At 32.3% G+C, this 19,219-nt stretch overlaps 1 protein-coding gene and 1 non-coding gene across 2 annotated transcripts; both read right to left on the bottom strand.

The window, feature by feature from the left end:
- Positions 1–7,588: 7,588 nt before the first annotated feature.
- LOC128036289 (small nucleolar RNA R71) lies at positions 7,589–7,695 on the bottom strand. Its single transcript, XR_008193087.1, has one exon. It is a non-coding gene; the product is annotated as a small nucleolar RNA R71 (small nucleolar RNA).
- An 8,234-nt stretch (positions 7,696–15,929) lies between these two features.
- Positions 15,930–17,623, bottom strand: LOC128031941 (aspartic proteinase CDR1-like). Its single transcript, XM_052627049.1, has one exon. It carries the CDS (start codon positions 17,412–17,414, stop codon positions 16,137–16,139), a length of 1,278 nt encoding a protein of 425 aa, XP_052483009.1. The 5' UTR covers positions 17,415–17,623; the 3' UTR covers positions 15,930–16,136.
- Between the last annotated feature and the right edge of the window lie 1,596 nt (positions 17,624–19,219).

Raw genomic sequence — 19,219 nt, 5'->3', positions numbered from 1 at the left:
TCTGAGGGATCGACCCTACTCCCTATACTGCTTAAAATTGCAAAATTAGGTGTAAGTTTATATTGGTGGATTCGACACCCATCAGTATGTTTGTAACAAATTAATTCAGTTGCAAAAGACATGATTATCATGTGTTCGGTTTAACAGTAACATAAGGCATATTGATCATACATTCAGTAATGCAGATGCAACAGGCATATATTATTTACATATCATGCATATACAATAACAATTCAATCATTTAGATCATGAATTCCAATGCTCATATTATTAGGGGTTCAATTGAGAGAAATAAAACCCTAAAAATAGTTTAGGGACTAAAATGAACAAAACCATAAATTTTTGAGCAAAACTGAAAAGCAAGGGTCACACGACCGTGTAGTTAGGCCATGTGAAAGGCTATAGGCTATATGGAGGGGCTACACAGTCGTGTGACCAAGCCGTGTAACAAATTATGGTCGTGTGGTAATTGTAAAAATTAACCTACAAGGGAGACACGACTGTGTGGCAGGCCATGTGGAGGGTTCTTGGCCGTGTGAGATTCAAACTAGCCTTGGGTTTCCAGCATGTGGCCCACACGCTCGTGTGGGAGACCGTGTGGCCTTATTCCTAGATACAATTTGTTCCAATTCACTTGTAAAAGAACACACATTTCACCGAGAGTCCAATTGACGTTCTTTACGCTTGATTTTGGTCCAACACACCTAAAACGGGTCCTTCAAACGAAATTTATACACAATTTAACAATTGATTTCAAGATTCATCAAGATTATCGAAAGATTTGGCAAGAACCAGAAAGATTGAGTAATTGAATTGAAATATTAACATGGATTGATGCTATTGTGGAATTTACGAGTCTACTAATTAAAATGAATTTACTTACTGAACCTTTAATGAAAAGAAACGAGTGCTATCAATGGCGAGATCGACAACCGGTAAGAAAAATGACTTGAACGAGAATAGATTTTGATTTGGGAAACAAAAATAATTTTAGCAATAAGAAGAAAATATGATGCAAAGAAGAGGATAAAAAAGAAAAGGGAGAAGAAATAGGGAGAAGAAAGAAAAATTCTATTTGGATTGGAAAAGAAAGCAAAAACTCAAATGTAATTAGGAAAAAAGGTACTAAATACTTAGGGTTTTCAAATGTAATTTATCCTTACTGCCGAAAAATAAAATGGATTTTTGGGGATGGAATGGTTCAAACTTTAGTCAATAAAGAGAGTGTTAGTGTGTTAACCATTAGGCCGAAGACGTATTTCTTATTAAGTTTTACTTCTAACAATATATATTTTAGAGTGGTTTTCATCCTAGTTTGTTGAAAATAAAAGGAAAAGAAATGAGAAAAGAGTGGCTTGATCCTAAGACCTTTAACAAGTGCACTAACTATTTAACCATCAAGCCTAATTCATTTCTTAATTAATTATTTCAATTAACCCCCTATATTTTGGGGTGTGACAATCACTTTCTTTCTTTTTCTCTTCATGAACACAAGATGACCATAATCAAAACTCATATCAAGCAGCACTATCTCTTGTTTTTACTTCAACAAAATACAAAATCTATAAGAGAACACTTGAATTCTTACCCTGTAACATTTATTTCTCAAATTTTCTTACTTTCTCTCACTTACATCCACAAACCCATGAATTTCTTCATGAAACTAAGCTTTTGATTTTGTTGATAACATGATTTTACTTGAAATTTTACTTAAAAATCAAAGGTTTTGGGTAGAGATTTTATATTTGATGGAAAATGACCAAATTGAATAAAACCAAATTTTCTTTCTTCCTCCCTTGCTTGGACGTTTGGTGCATGAAATATGAAGAAAATATCTTTATATAATAATTTCATACTTCCATTAATAATGAAAGCTCTTCATATTTCCATTAATAATTATCTAATAAAAATAGTTTAATATAATAATTTCAATCAAATGATCATTGTTTCATCTCACTTTTCATCAAGATCCAATAACTAATATCATGTCAAGTTTTCATAATTTTATAAATATAATTATCTTTAACCCTAGGGTCCACATTGATTCCCACTTCATCAAGTACATCCAATAGCTAAAATTTAATTCACATGTCTCATGACATTTTGATAAATTTATCAAAAATATCTTCAGGTAATAATTTTTTGCCCTTTATGATATTTGATATTCACTTTTGAGCCATTTCTCACTTTTGATAAAATGTAACTCTGAGTTTTTAGTTTTTAACTAATTCAATTTAATCTAATTATATTTTAAATTTTACAATTTGACCCTTCACTTTTCTTCACTTTACAATTTAGTCTACGCCCTGAATTAGTATTTCACAATATATCACTTGTTTCAACTTTTTCTAGTATCCAAAAACCTTCTCTACTATCATTGATATGTCACATTTCATTTACTCGAGAAAGTTACTATGCATATTCCTGATATAGTATCACTTATATCATAGTGGCTTTAAGGGCGTTACACCCTTCTGTTTAAAATTCTATTTATTTCTATCATTATGAGATGATTTGATTAAGGAAGCAAGTAGACAATGACACATGGCATGCCATATGTACCTCGTGTTGATGTGACATTTTTTTCACGTTAGCAAATATTTAAAAAATAAAAAATTATTTAAAAAACCACGTCAATTTAAACTTAGACAAATGTTTGTTCAGGTTAATCCTAGATGTAATATTTATAAAAAGTATTTAAAATACAAAAATTATTTATAAATTATTAAGAATTATACTGAAATTATTAAAATTAATAAAATTATATTTAAAATTAATATTAATTTAAAATAAATAGCCAAAATTAAAATTGTCCTAAACAAACCAGAAATCCAAAATAATAAAATCTGTAACTTTTATTTTTGTTCAGTGACTATATTCCTTTAAATGTTTTGTTGTCCAAATTTGTAACATAATTTTTCAAATTGATACGCTTAGCAGTGGACAAGATGTTGGACAAACAAATGCTTAAAACAAATTTTACACTTCAAATATTTATATATTTATAGTAATTCTTAATTGAAAAATTTCAACGTAGATAACGGCAATATATAATGATCACAAAGTAAAAATAAAATAAAAATAAAAAGAACATACATATTTTATATAAAAATCTTTTTGGGAAAAATCCAAGAAGAATGATAGTTATATACGGATTCTACTTGAAAAATCTTCGCCCCCACATATCTCCCTATTTTGCCACTGTATTTTATTTCTTTAACAGGAATTTGGATCACACAACTCTAAAATTAATAATAATTATTAAATATTTAAATAAATGGAAACTTGATGATAATTATTAATTTGCAATTCAAATATTTATTGTAACTTTAAATCATTTTTATTAATTTTATTTTTTATAATTCTCAATATTTTTAAATAATTTTCTATATATATATTAATTATTTTAAAAACCACGTCGAGGATGAACATGAAGATGGTTGTCCTAGACATGGTTTTAAAAATTATTATTAAAAACTTATTTATTTGGTTTTTTTAAGTTTTTAAAAAATTGTTAAAGTGACAAAATTCCACTTCAGCATGATGTACATGTGGCATGTCACATGTCACATGTCTCTGCCTACTTGCTTTGTTAACTATGTCATCACTTAACGGTAGAAATAGATAGAATTTTTTAACGGACCTTCATGATATTTTTACCTATTTCTTTTATTATTTATTTTATATAGTTAAGTTGATCCGGAATTGCCAAGTCGAATTAACATTATTAAAATAATTTTATATTTTATATATCACTTTTTTTCATAATGTATTCAAGGTATTATATATTTATATAAATTTGGCACATTAATAATTATTTTTATGTAGATTTTGGAACATTCATGCATGGGTTAAAGTAATTAATTTTCATATCATATGTTGGAGCATTTTAAAATTCATTATTTGGTATGAAGTATCCTAGCTAAATCGATTGTTTAAATCATATTTAGTTTAGCTTATATACCATTTCATATCTAGTTAAAATTGAATTTGACCCATTCAACTTTTAAGACGGAAAGCTAAATGTACTATGCTTTGCATGCCAAAATATGTCCCGCAATCATCCCAACAACTTCTACTTTTCTGATTGCATCAATTAATTAGTTTCCTTGAAGAAAAGTTGCTCAGGAAAGCATTCACTTCTAACACTACAATCAAAGTCATTTGTGGAATTAAATAATGGTTGGAAAAATATTATATTTATAGACAGTAGAATAGATATAGCAAATATTTTAATTATAAAAAAAATTTATGGTAAGAAGTATTTGTGCTTTAATAAATTTGTAATTTACTTTAATCACGGGAATTATATGAGATGATAAGGATCTTTTCTATATTTTTATCTCGGTACAAAGTAGTTTTAAACATCATGATCAACATCTATCCTTCAATAGATTTCGCTTCAATAAATATCCAAAAAACTCATAATTTGTTCTAATTGATTTTGGCAATTATTTTGAAAAATATTATTCAATAAATTTAAGATCTGAGTTCAGTAATTTATTAATTTTAAAATCAATATTTTAATTATTTTATATTATAAAAATAGTACCCTACCAACCACGGCAAATACTTACTCCCACTAGGAGAGATTAATTGGATCAACTGAGATGTAAGTTTTTTCACATTCTTCATGGTATTTGAATAAAGGATGAGTAGATGTCTTGAAAATAATAATAATTTTATTATAAATACTACACTTGTAAATTCTGACTCAAATTTAAAATTTTACTCAATGAATTTAAACTTAAATTCAATTCAACTTATTTAGCTTTAAAATGTCAATAACTTTGAACTCTCACAATCCAAACTTAAATCTACAACCAACTTTAAATAACTTCAATCTACTAAAAAAAATCTAAATTTCAAATACCCTAACAAGTTCGGGCTTTAAGAGTGCGTTTGAATAAAAAAATTTAAATTTTAAGATTTAAAAATACTAACATTTTAGAATTTATCAATTCAAAATGCTAGCTTTTAAAATGTTAGCACTTGTAATTGGGGTTTTTTTTGGATAAATAATTGATTTAGGAAAATTTAAGTTACTAGAATTTTATAAATTAAAAATAATTAAAATAAGAATAATTATATTAAAATATTCAATATAATATCCTTATATTTGTAAAAAGTTATAAATAATTTTGACAAAAAATTAAAATATATATTAGAAATAAATAAAATTAAACTTTGAAGTTTTTATCATATAGTGAGATAATGTGTATTACATCAAATAAAATTATGAGTAATTTTGAAAAACATGAAATTTAAAAAAGGAAATTGAATTTCTCAAACCTCTCTTTAAAATTACTTAGGCGATGTTTAGTAAACAAAGTTTTAGGCCTTTTTAGCTGATTTGGGCACAAATGGAGGATTGGGTAGTTGACCTATCGTAATTCAGTGTAGCAGATTAAATTAGTTTTCGCACTTTAAGAGCTTGAACATAAGCATTTTAGTTATGTTTTAATTAATTTTCAGCAAAGTTTAGTTAAGTGTAATAAAATTTGTTATTTGAGTCTTTTATTGACCTTAGGGGCCTAAAGAGGCCTAAAGGTGCGCTAATACACTTTGTGAGTGTGCAAGAGACTATTAGAAAGCATAATAACTTAATATTGGTCGCTAGGTTGCAATACGAAGCATTAGATGTCGCAACATAGGGATCATAACTGAAGAAGTCCAAAACTGCCTTCGATGTCGCGGCACAGCCTGAGGATGTTTTGACATACCCCTGAAGATACCCTGAAGCTAAACATATTGCCCTCGATATTGTGACACAGGACCTAGTGTGTCGCGACACCACTTCTAAACAGGAAATTAATACGAGCTAGGGGTGTTTTGGTCTGCACAATCCAACTTTAAGCTTAGGAACGTAATGACCTAGGGTTAAGAACAACGACCATCCTAAGTCTATAAATAGGCTCAGGTAACACATTTTAAAAACACATTTTTCCTTTGTATAATTTCCTCTTTAGTTTTAGATTTTAGTTTTTCTTTTCTTTTATGGGTTAGACTTTATTTCCATTCTTGTTCTTTATTTTCGGGAAGAAATCAGATTCTGAAACTATTTTCAAACTTTGTGAGAATTATGGGCTTTATTTCAATACAATTAGGCTTCTTCTAAACTATATACTTGAAATCGGTCTTTATGTTCATTCTTTTATTCAAGTTCATATTGTCTATTAGATCCATGAGGAACTAATCCTCCTATGAGGGATTAGCTAGTGAATGTATGAATAAGTAACTTTTTTGTAAGGATTTTTTAATGGATCAACTGTTTAGGACAGGAAGAACCTAAATCCTAGGCCTGACAACCCTAGGAAGTCATCAAAGCGGGAATTGACCCAAAATTGGTATAGCCTATTTGTGAGCACCTTAACCTTGAATCGGTTTGGACTGTGAGGTCGAAAGTTAAGTAGTCCTTGCCAACCTAGTATTTCAATAAACGTATCAGAAGATTCTGCTAGGGTACTGACTAGTTGATTGAATAAGAAAACCCGAGACGACAGTTGATTAAGATTACTGAAGCGAGCTAATCACCCATGCCCAGATTTGATATATATATTTCTTTAATCGATTTCTTGCTTTTCATTCATTTAATTTTCCTTTATTTATTTTATTATTATAAACCAAAAAAAATCTTCTTTTAATTCTTCGTCTTATAATCTGATTAAAGTATTAATTAGATCTATTTAGGTTAAAATTAGAATCAATTTAGTGCTGGCCTCCCTTGGGTATGATCCTCGGAGTACTCATTTACTTCGTTGTAACTATATAACAACCTAACCCATATACTTGTGAATACCGTTTTCCACATCTTTTGTTCATGATTTCTACTCTGGACGTTGATACGTCCAGGGGTGGTCAAGTTGTTGGCATCGTTGCCGAGGAGGCAACGTCACTATATTAGTTTTAATTTTTGCATTTTAATAGAATAATTAAGAAGTTTTTAGGTTATAGTTATGAATTTACTTTTCTTTCTTTCTACTAATATTCTCCTTTTGGGTTTAGCGTATGACTCATAGTAGGGGAGCACCTATGGAGCCAATCACAGATCTAGAGGGAATAATCCACAAAAATTGTCGACAGTAAAAACAATAGCAGCAAATGCAAGATCCACCACCACCTGCTGTAGGCAACGTACCACAGGAGAATTTGTTGTTAGCTTCGAGAAGATCCACTACTACCACCACAACTACCCATAAACTTAAACATGGCACGTAACGAGAGGACTCTGAGAGATTATGCGTTACCAAATCTGGATATGGTTCAAAGGAGCATTACAAGGCTAGCTATCATGGCCAACAATTTCGAGATTAAGCCAACTATGATATAGATGATCCAAAATAATTTACAGTTTTGTGCAACAATGACAAAAGATCCGATCCAGCATTTAAAACGGTTCCTCCAGATTTGTGATACCTTCAAATACAATGGGGTCATTAATGGTGTTATTCGTCTTAGGTTATTCCCCTTTTCATTAATTGATAACGTCTTTTATTGGCTAGATTCGAAGACACTAGGATCGATCATGACATGAGATGAATTTGTAGGGAAAATCCTACAAAAGTTCTTCCCTATCAGAAAAATGGTCCAACTAATAAGGGAAATTTTGATGTTCAAACAGTTAGAAGGAGAAAGCCTTCGTGAAGCATGGGAGCATTTCAAGATATTGATTCGGAAGTACCCACATCACAGATTACCTGAGTGGTTATGATTGCAAACCTTTTACAATGGGTTGGATATGCATTCGAGACCTAGATTAGATGGAACAACAGAAGGAGCCTTGATGAATAGAACGAACAAAGATGCGTACGAGCTAATAGAAAGTATAGCAATGAATTCTTGTCATTGGTCAACTGAGCGTCATACATGATACATATGGCCAAAGACCATCTACGGTGAAGGCTGTCCAGGAAGATGACAGATACTAGCAATTACTAGACAGAATCAACCGAATAAAGGCTGAAAAGGGTGCACCAGATATCTATGGAGGAGACAAACCACTCTTTCATTATATTAATAATCCTACCAAGGATGTAAACTATATCGAAAATAGGGGTAGAAATCCCTATTCAAATACATATAATCCCAGATGAAGAGATCACCCGAACTTGAGATGGGGAGGGAAACCAATGAGGGGGTAGTAGTTTTAACCAAAATAAAAACATTATCAACCCAAATGACCATACTGTATGTGGTCAATACCTGAATAGAATCAAAGGGAAGATGCAATCAATGAGAACAGATGTAAAACAAGTGTAATCTGAGTGCACCAATTTAACGAAAATATTGACTAAACTTGAAGATCAAATAAGCCAATTGATGAGCACAATGAGGGATATAAAAAGGCAAATTGGCATAGGTATTCCTAATAATAACGAAAATAATCCTCGTAGAGAAGGTAATGAGCACGTGAAAGCAATCAGGTAAAATATTAAATAGCCTAGAAAACCCAACTCAAGAGGCAAATATGGAGAATACTAAAAATCTTCAAGAGAGACCCCTAGAAGCTGACAACGAACAAAAACTAGAGGAAGTAGTTGTGCTGACAATTAAGCCAGAGGTGGAAACAACCAAAAAATTCTGTCGTTGCAAAAATATCATTCCCTTCAAGACTAGAGGAAAAATAAAAGATGGATGAAGACGAGTTTGTAAGTTTTCTGAACTTGTTCAAAACTTTAAACGTTAACTTGCCCTTGATCGAATTAATTGAGAATGTTCCTAAGTACGCCAAGTTTTTAAAGGAAATTATGCCTAGGCATAGGAAAATTAATGTAGGTAAACAAATTAGTATAAACACTTCCTGTAGTGCCTCTATCTATTTTTGAAAAACTCGGGTTAGCGGACCTAAAAAATACCCAAATAACACTACAGTTGGCCAAAAGATCCTCAGCATATCCGAAAGAAGTACTAGAAGATGTGTTAGTCAAAGTGCGTAGCTTTATCATCTCGACAAACTACGTGGTTCTAGATTTTGAAGAAGATCGAGAAATACTCATCTTTCTAGGTAGACCCTTCTTAGCTACTTTTAGGTCCAATATTGATTTAGAGAAAAAATAATTAACCATGAAAATCAATGGTAAGATTGAAACTTTTAAGTGTGGTCACCAATTAAGCAAGGAAAGTAGAAAAATTTCAGAAGTGCATTATGATAAATTATATATTTCTGATAATGCCAAGTTAAGGGACGTATTTCCTTTAATGTGTGCAGTTCAAAAAAATAAGTGTAGGGAAAGAGACAAGCGGCAACTGTGGAGTGGTACGACGAACGATGGACTAATACTAATAAAACTAAAGAATCGTCCATTTGTGAATCAATAATATTGTTGGATGAATTCAACAACAAAACTTAAATTATTTGAATGGATTTTTAATTTTTTTTGTAAATTATTGTATAATTAATTAACTGTTTAGTTTAGGTTTTAAGTTTTATTAATTTTATGTTTTATAAAAGACCGTAACACTTTAGAAATTGGAATTTTGGGTGAAAATAGAACCAGTGTCCCAACACAATAGCCCCATGTCGTAACACCAAAGGAAAATTTGACGGAATGAAGGAAATCACTTTGATGTCATGACACAGACTTCGTGCGTCACGACACCAAAGCCAGTATACCCAAGAATTTAAAAATCTAGAGTGTGTCGCGATATTGAACTCCGATATGGCAATAATAGTAAACTGCCAGGGATGTCATGACATGGAACTCCTATATCGCTGTAGCGCTACAATTTTCTGTAGGATTAACTTGACCTGTTCATGCAATCCGGCGGCTTAAACCTCTCTTTACCCGATATTTAACCCTCAAAACACCTATTTTATAACCTAAATACATATTATCCCCTTATTTAAACATCTATTAACTCTTTTAATATTTTAAAACCTCTTAAATCCTTTAAACCCTAAAACTCTAATTTTCTTTTTTTTATTGGATTTGTTTGAGAAATTTCTTCTTTCAATCTTGCTCGGTGCAGGAAAAGTACGGGAACATCTTTAGGAACAAACAAATAACCGAACGAGACGTGGAATCTAACAACTCATATGAGGTTAAGAGTTCCTAACTCAATTTTTAATGTTCTATTGAACTTATTTGCTTGATATTTCATTAGTTAGTGAGGTTAAACATCATGCCTCCTAGAAAGGTCTGGAGAACTAATGAACTAGAATCATCAATAGTTCTAAACCCCTTTAGTTTTTTAAACTTAAATGTTAGAAAATACTTTGTTTAACTTCAAGGAAAAACCTTTATTTAAGAGAAGGGATTTGATTCGTCCATGATTCTTTGTAAGGAAATATGTCCTTTGGTTAGATATCATAGGTGGGAATGTTTTTGGACAATCCCAAAAGACATTGTTGTGGTTCTTGTTATTCAAGAATTTTATGCATTTTTACGGGACAAATAGTTTAGAAATGCTGAAGGCCATATGTGGGAAATAGTACATGTGTGAAGGAAAGAAGTGCGAGTAACCCCTCGAATTATTTGTAACTTTTATAATGCACCAAACTATGAAAAAGATTTTATTAATGAAACTAATTTAGAGTACTTTCGGGACATAGATATGAATAACATTATAAACTTTTTGGCTAAAGGAATGGGTGAATGAAAATATTGCCTAGGTACCAATATCTCAACCTCTTTTCATCAAGATATAATGTTTCTTGAAACTAAAATGTGGATCCAATTTTCATGCACACGAGTTGTTCATGCTTTAAATGTGTCTAATATCAATACTTTTCGAGTAGTTTTTCTTTATGCTATTTTGTAGAAAAAACAAATATGCATCGGGAAATGGGTTTACCAAAATATGAAGAGATGTGTTAGTGGCCAAAAAGTGGGAGTTTTCTTCCCCCATTTAGTGACGACATTATGCCAAAAAGTAGGTGTTCCAATGGCATCCATAAAACAATCAATGAAGTTATCCTGAAGCATCATCAGTGACACTCTATTTACACAATACGTTGAACTTCGGGAAAATTAGATAAAAGAGTGGAAAAAATGCCAACAAGAGGCAACAACAACTTCGACTTCGTCTCAAAAGAAAGCAAAATCAACTGCTCAACAATAAGTTGGAGAGAGCAGTCATCCAAAACTGGATTGGATGATACATTGGATGCAAGAGTTGAGCCCAATTTTTTAGAAGTTTGCACAGCAGAACAATATTAGGATACCTAATTATATGCCAGACATGTTTGGGCCAACGCAACCAAAGCAGAAAGAAGAGGCACATGAAAGTGAAGAGGAAGGAGATGATGAAATAGATTTTGAGGAGGAGGATGATTAAACCTTGTTTAAGTTTGTTTTTAAAGATTGTATTAATTTTTCGATGATTTTAATTTAATTTTGTAGGAGTAGGATTAATAGTAGATTATTAGTTGTTTTTTATTTTGTTTTAATTTTCTATGTAGGAACCCAGCATGAAGGAGGCGCAACAATTAAAGCTTTAAACGACCAAAGGAGGAAGTATCCACCAATAACTTATAGAACTATAACGATCAATCAGATAACTTCTTTCCTTATCTCATTAGGGGTTACACATTGAGGACAATGTGTTATCTAAAGTGTGGGGGTAGCATAGAAATTTTTTATTTTAAATTTTTATGCTTTTTTTTTCATTTTTCTTGTCATTTGTGTGCTTGAGCTTGTAGAAATACAAGTGATTGGTTAGGAGCATGTACATAGGTTGCATGTTTTTGGAAATAAATTTGACATGAGAATAAGTGATTTTAAATTTTTTTATTATTAGACTACTAAGTTTTATATATTACATTGTAAATAGGCATTAAAGCAATTGAATGTACCAAATGATATGGAGCATACAAGGAAACGAGAATGCTAGTATGAATGACAAATTGTGTATTTGTGATTGTTTAGTTTATTAGAGTTGTGAATATTGAGATACCTAGGGATGACCTAAGGCATTGTTTGGATTACATCCAGAACCAAAAGGTAAACCCTGTTATTTATCCTTAGTACCTATTTTGAGCCAGAAAACACTTCTTAAGGAACTTTAATACAAAACTCGATCCAAAATATAAATTTGTACTTATCCTTTTCCCGTTGGTCCTGAACTGCATGATTGTAGATGTCTGGCCATATGTATTGAGGGTTAAGTAGATACATTATGGTGGATTTTGTAAAAATAGAGTGAAATAGGAGGGATCAATATGATATGGTGATTATAGGTTAGCTCAAATGTGCAACAAAAGAAAAAAAATCAAAACGAGTGGAAAAAGTACTTGAAAAGAAATAGCATTTGTGAGTGAGATGTGTTAGAAAAATAAAATGTGACAAAGTCACAAAAGTAGAAAAACTCATTCATTAGTGCACAAAAACTCGTGAGCTAACCATGATTTTTATATTATGTTGTGGCTTCCTATGTGGAGAAATAAGGAAGGTGAGAGAAGAAGACATAAAGCGGTGTGAAGGAAAGGGTTACCAATGGGGAGAATAGGGGACAATAGGGGACAATATGATATGCCAAACTGTTTTTGTGCTTGAAGCTATTTGATGCTTACTATTCTTGAAATCCATACATGTCCTAAGCCTCAGAACGTTACAAGCTAAAAAGTCCTATGTGAGCTGAGGATATTTATTCACAATTCAAAATCATACTGAATAATTGCTTCTATAATTATTTGTATTACGCTAAGATAATCAAATTATTTGTATAATTTATTGATAGATTCCTACATTTGAGACCTTTAATGCTTATATGCTTTATAACATACTGAAGTTACGTGTTTGGTTCCAAAAGTGGTAAATCAGTTATATCTCATGCCAAGATTATATATGAATATGAAATACCTATTCATGTGCTCCAAAGCTAACACTTATATCATACTTGCTCAAGGGTCGTCTTTTCATTTTATAGTTTTTGCTTGTGTTTTTTGAGGATAAGTAATGACTTAAATGGGGGAAGTTTGATCTGTCGTAATTCGGTGTAGCAAATTAAACTAGTTTTTGTACTTTAGGAGCTTGAACATAAGCATTTTAGTTATGTTTTAATTACTTTTTAGTAAAGTTTAGTTAAGTGTAATAAAATGTGTTATTCAAGTCTTTTATTTACCTTAGAGGTCGAAAGAGGCTTAAAGGTACGCTAATACACTTATGAGTGTGCAGGAGACCATTACAAGGCATAATAACTCAATATTGGTTGCTAGGTTGGAACACGAAGCATTAGATGTTGCAACATAGGGAGCAGAACTAAAGAAGTCCAAGATTGCCTTCGATGTCACAACATACCCCTCAAGATACCCTGAAACTAAACATATTGCCCTTGATGTCCGACACAGGACCTGGTATGTCGTGACATCGCGTCTGTACGGGAAATTAATATGAGCGAGGGGCATTTTGGTCTACACAATCCAACTTTAAGATGGGGAACGTCAACTAACCTAGGGTTAAGGACGACGACCATTCTAAGTCTATAAATAGGCTCAACTAGCACATGTTAAAAACACCTTTTTCCTTTGTATAATTTTCTCTTTAGTTTTCCTTTTCTTTTAGGGGTTAGACTTTATTTCCATTCTTGTTATTTGTTTTTGAGAAGAAATCAAATTCTGAAACTATTCTTAAACTCTGTGAGGATTCTGCGCTTTAATTCAACACAGTTAGGCTTATTCTAAACTCTATACTTGAAATCATTCTTTATGTTCATTCTTTAATTCAAGTTCATATTATTTATTAGATCCATGAGGAACTAATCCTCTTGTGGGGGATTAACGAGTAGAGGTATGAATAATTAATTGTTTTGTAGAGATTTATTAACAAATTAGCTGTTCAGGACAAGAAGAACCTAAACCCTAGGCCTGAAAACTTTAGGAAGTCATCAAGGTGGGGAATTAACCCAAAATTGGTATGACCTATCTGTGAACACCTTAACCCTGAACCTGCATGGACTGTAAGGTCAAAAGATAAGTAGTCCTTATCGACTCAGTATTTCAATGGACATATTGGAAAATCCTGCTGGGGTATTGACTAGTTGATTGAATAAGAAAAACCGAGACGACAATTGATTAAGATTACCTAAGCAAGCTAATCACCCATGCCCAGATTTGATATATATATTTCTTTAATTGGTTTCTTGCTTGCAATTCATTTAATTTTCCTTTATTTCTTTTATTATTATTATAAACAAAAAAAAACTATTCTCTTAATTTTTCGTACTATAATCTGGTTAAAGTATTAATTAGATCTATTTAGGTTAAAATTAGAATTAATTTAGTGCTCGCCTCCCTTGGGTACGATCCTCAGAGTACTCACTTACTCCGTTGTAACTATATTACAACTTGACCCGTATACTTGCAGATATCATTTTCCACATCATTTGTGCAGGATTTCTACTCTGGACGTTGGTATGTCCGGAGGCGGTTAGTAGTCAAGCCCTTTAATTGTAGTGTTTGGTGAATAAAGGTTTGTAAAAGCTTGTTGAGCTAAAACCTCTAAAATAAAAAACGCATGGATGGACAACTTTTTTTACAGCTAATTGAAAATGAGATATGTGAAATGACATAACTGACTATACTTGCTCAAAAATTACTCCATTTGCCATATGTATCTATTTCTTGAATATTTATGTACTATTAATTTATTTTTAATCTACTCGTGTAAAATGATTTCTTATATAACTTTATATTAATTGAAATATGCTACTTGACAAATTTATTTAAAGTGGGATGTAATTATCACTAATTTACATACTAAGAACATGACATAATTATCACTATGAATATAGTTTACAATTATATTGATGCACTATTAATATTTATCAATTTCTACAAAATTAACATTTGCAAATAAAGAACTTAAGAAATTTGTTTATTTAAATTTTCAAAAATTTTCACTAATTAATTTTCATAATGGATATTTTAATTCATTGGTAATAATGTTTTATTTCAATAATTTTACCAAATAAAGACTAAAGTATTATAAATAAATAAATACTTAATAATAAAATGTGTCATGTCATTATTTGTCGTTCTACACATATTAACTTTGAGCTATCCGCTAAGTTTTACCAAATACTTTTAAATAAATAGCTAATAAAATCAATTGATCAAACCAGTTACCATAATCAACTATCAACTATCAACTATCAACTATCAACCAATTACCAAATAAAACCTACTTTCTACAAATCCTCCACCTAAACATTATTTAACTAAAATCTATAAAAATCCAAAAAGTCGAAGCTCAAGTTAAATGATTTTAAAATATGAAATATTGACTCAGCAGGTCTAATGGTAAAGTACTTGTAATTTATGTTATTTATTAATAAACGAATAAAGTAATCTTGGTGGGTTGCTTGATTCTTGAATTGAGATAAGAGTAGCCAGAGTCCAACTACGTTAAGTTTAGCCCGAACACAACGGGTCAAGAGACTACATTTTATTTATTTCGTTAGGTTTTGCTCGATAAATTAAAAGATTAAATATTTAAAAATCAAATCTTAAAATATTAATTATTAAATTTAAATTATAAATTTATTTAGTATATTATTTAAAATTTAATATTGAATATAAATAAATTATTTGAATAATATAATCTTCAAAATTAAAATAAAATAAACAATAATGAAATGTATTCTCTATTACTTACCTTTGTCACACTTTTTTTAGGAAAGATTCTATTTACTAATTTCCATAATGGATTATTAAATGTGTTTAAAAGATAGATTAATAAAATATTAATTTTCTTCCTTAAAAATGAAAATATTAATTTTCAGTTTGTTTATCAAAGTTACAAAGGGAATTGTTTTCTAATTTCCCCGTTTATTTTTGTTTAGACTAACAAGATAATAAAAGTGCTGGAGAGCATCTTCTTATAAAATGCATAAATTACATGTAATTTTAACCCCCCCCCCCAAATCAGATGTTGGTAATGTAATATATGCCTCTGTAGTTTTTCTTCTGAAGAAATAATTTGGCAATGAAATTTGGAGCAGTCATAAATTTTTATTTTTAGTGCTAATTAACCACAATATGCATCTTGCAAGTAGTTTTCATGTCACCGGTGGACTAACATGGATCTTACAATTAAGCTAGAAAACTATAAAAGTTAGTGAGGAATTTAAAAAGCTAGCAGCGACGCTGGGATTGTTATGTAGTGTCCATGGCCGCATGCAATTGGAAGCTAACAAATTTATTGTTTGGTACAAACTGTGGGAGCAAAGGAGACAGTTCTCTTCCGAAGATCATACTCCACCTGGAAATTCATTTGTGCATAGTTTCCAAATATAGATAAGGAGTCACTTGGGACTATCAGCATACAAAGCAAGCCATCATTGTTCCGAAATGTGTTTTCAGGTTGCAAGCGAAGGTCAGCACCACTGAAATGGAACACCATTTCCGGGACGTTGATATTAGTCTTTGCCCCATAACACAAGCTAAATGTTCCTGAAGGATCTTTCACTGGATCTACTCCAATGGCGTCTTTCACTATAGTCTCTAAGCTGCTATAAAAACTCGATTCTAGGTATGTGAGTGTTGTTCCAGAATCGATTATGATATTCCCTTGGCTCGAACCTGCCTGTGCGGTCTTGTCTCCAATGCTAACACCTTCAAGACTAAGGTAGTAGAAGGTTTGAGGGGTTTTGGTTACCAATGGAGTGGAAACAGCCCCAGGACGAGAAATTATTGCTTCTTGGCCGAACAACAGTTTACTACTGGAACTCGCAGAGCGAGGAACCAAGCAGTAGGAAAATCTGTTATCAATTTGAGTGCTTATTTGAGAAACAAGTGACAATGGCCCTCCTCCCAGGCCAACAAGACCAGAACTTGGGCTTCTGAATTTACCTTGATTGTTGTGCCCACAACCGAAAATGGATGTTGGGAAAGCTGTTTTTTGACCATTGGAGTCGTCAAAAGTCAAGGTATCGGTGCTGAGGATTCCTTTCGTAAATGACTTGTCTCCATAGCTATACGAGTATTGACAGTCATTAACGTCGTTGGAGCACTGATACCGGGGAAGAGCTTGGCAACTATCGGAATCGCAAGGAATCTTTTTGTAGGTGGAAGATGCTTGAGGATCGAAAGGAGGAGAACCTTGTGGATAACATTGAGGTTGAAGACATGGAACACATTGTATCCATATAAGGTCGCTTCCAGTGTCTGCAACGGCCATGTAGTCAACTGGCGGGGTTCCAAAGGAGAGTTTCATCAGATAAATACCCCCATTTGGAGTCACTGCAGATTGGATGGCGCTTTGATCAATCATGGATTGGAAGTGTCTGAGACGGTCCAGGGAATGGAGGGCATTTTTTCTTAGGATCTGTGATGAGGTGAGAGAAGCATTATAGAAAGGAGATATTGGCGAATCACGATGAATAAGCTCCACACTGAAACCCTTTGCTCCCATTACTGGCTGAACCACCAGGCTGGAGAATATTACAGTAAGCACAAGAAAAAGTGGATTATGCATGTTTCACAATTTTTGTTTTTAAAGACGAGTATTTAAAAAGAAGGATTATAAGATGTAGATGAGGTGATGAATAATTGGTATTGAGGAGGATGTACTTATAGGCAATAGCACTATGGATGTGCTTGTATTTATAGATTGGAAATAGTTTAGCGTAGCGAAGAAGTTAAGGTAGATTATATATGTGGAAGTGTGTTAATCATTGCAGCAATTTCCATTTGCTATCCAAGAAGGAGAAATAGAAATTAGTGATTTTCAATCTATCTACATAAAAGTTGCGGTGTTTGGGCTTACTACTCATTACTTCGTCTCAGTGACTCAGTGTTTTGTTTAATAGAGGAGGAATTATTAAGGATGATTGCATTGTAATCTTAATTAACTGAGTTAAGTCTCAGTGTTTAACCCCAACCTTCTTTTGTGCCAGGCCCCCTCCAGACAAAACTTCTTGTGGGAAGGTCTTAATCAATCCGAAAAATAATGGGTGTATGTTCTCATTGATATGATGTTTTCTGTTTTGTAATACGCGTTTCTACTTTCAAAATCACTTGTTGTCTTCATCCAATAGGTTTCTTTCCATAGCCTTTTTTCTGCTATTCTTTTCTCACTTCAATCATAGAAAATAAAGAAAGATAAAAGAGAAGAAAAGGGGAGTCTTAATCAATGTAAAAAGAAAGGGTGTCTGTTCTCATTGTTTCCATGCTTTTGTTCCCACTGAAAATTATGGACAATAGTGGGTGTGAATGCCGCATTCCATTCACCAAATTACAAAATATATGTTTTCCGTAAAGATAAATTTATTTTTTAAAATTTTGATCTTAATTTTTTTAAATTTAATTAATTTATTATTTTTTGGACGAGAAAGCTAAATGAACTGTTAAAATTTTAGCGCTATCCCGTGGAGCTCATAAACATGGTCAAGATAGGCTTGGGCTATTGTAACAAATGTAAAGGGATAAGAGAGTCCTACAAAATGGGCATATTTAATGAGTCTATCCACTATTATGAGAATGGAATTCTTTCCCTTAGAAGGGGGTAATCCCTCGATGAAATCCATGCTCACTCTGGACCAAGCATGAGTAGGAATTGGGAGTGGTTGAAGTAACCCAGGATGAGCAGAGGTATCATACTTGTTCCATTGGCAAACAAGGCATTCTCTACCCAATGTTTAATAACCGTATGCATCCCTTTCCAATAAACCATACTTGCAAGTCGTTGTCTCGTAGAATGGATGCCCGAATGCCCTCTGTGGAACTCTCATAAAAATAAAAAATAATAGGGCTTTTTGAAGCTCTTGATCCTTGCCAATCACAAGTTTCCCATTTCTTCTTAAAAAACGACCATCCCAATTGTACTTTGGATGGGAGGGGGGTTGGGCTTGTAGCTCCAAACAAATATTGTTAATACGAGGGTCATGTATCCAAGCTTCTTGCACCCAAGCTAATAAGCTAGATATTATCGAGCTACCTTTCAATTGTAAACACTATCCTTCAGCCCCCATACGCTGTCTCAAACGAGCATCGGCTACTATGTTGGTGCTACCCTTCCTGTATAACACATGAAAGTTGTAACCAAGCATTTTGGAGACCCATTTCTTTTGAAAATGAGTAACAACCTGCTGGTCAGCTAGGAATTGCAAGCTTTGGTGGTCGATTCAGATGCAAAAACAACGACCAACCAAGTAGTGATTCCATTTTTTGACTGCCAAAAGAGCCGCTAACATTTTCTTTTCATAAATCGACAAGGATTGGTGCTTTATTCCGAGGGCCTTGCTAAATAAAGCTATAAGGTGTCCTTCTTGTTGTAAAACT

Source organism: Gossypium raimondii, chromosome 13 (assembly GCF_025698545.1).
Source record: "Gossypium raimondii isolate GPD5lz chromosome 13, ASM2569854v1, whole genome shotgun sequence".
Lineage (NCBI taxonomy): Eukaryota > Viridiplantae > Streptophyta > Magnoliopsida > Malvales > Malvaceae > Gossypium > Gossypium raimondii.
This window is presented reverse-complemented; position numbering and strand designations above follow the sequence as displayed.

Coding starts and splice junctions, on each gene's coding strand:
- LOC128031941 (XM_052627049.1), bottom strand. CDS start 17,414: ATGCATAATCCACTTTTTCTTGTGCTTACTGTAATATTCTCCAGCCTG.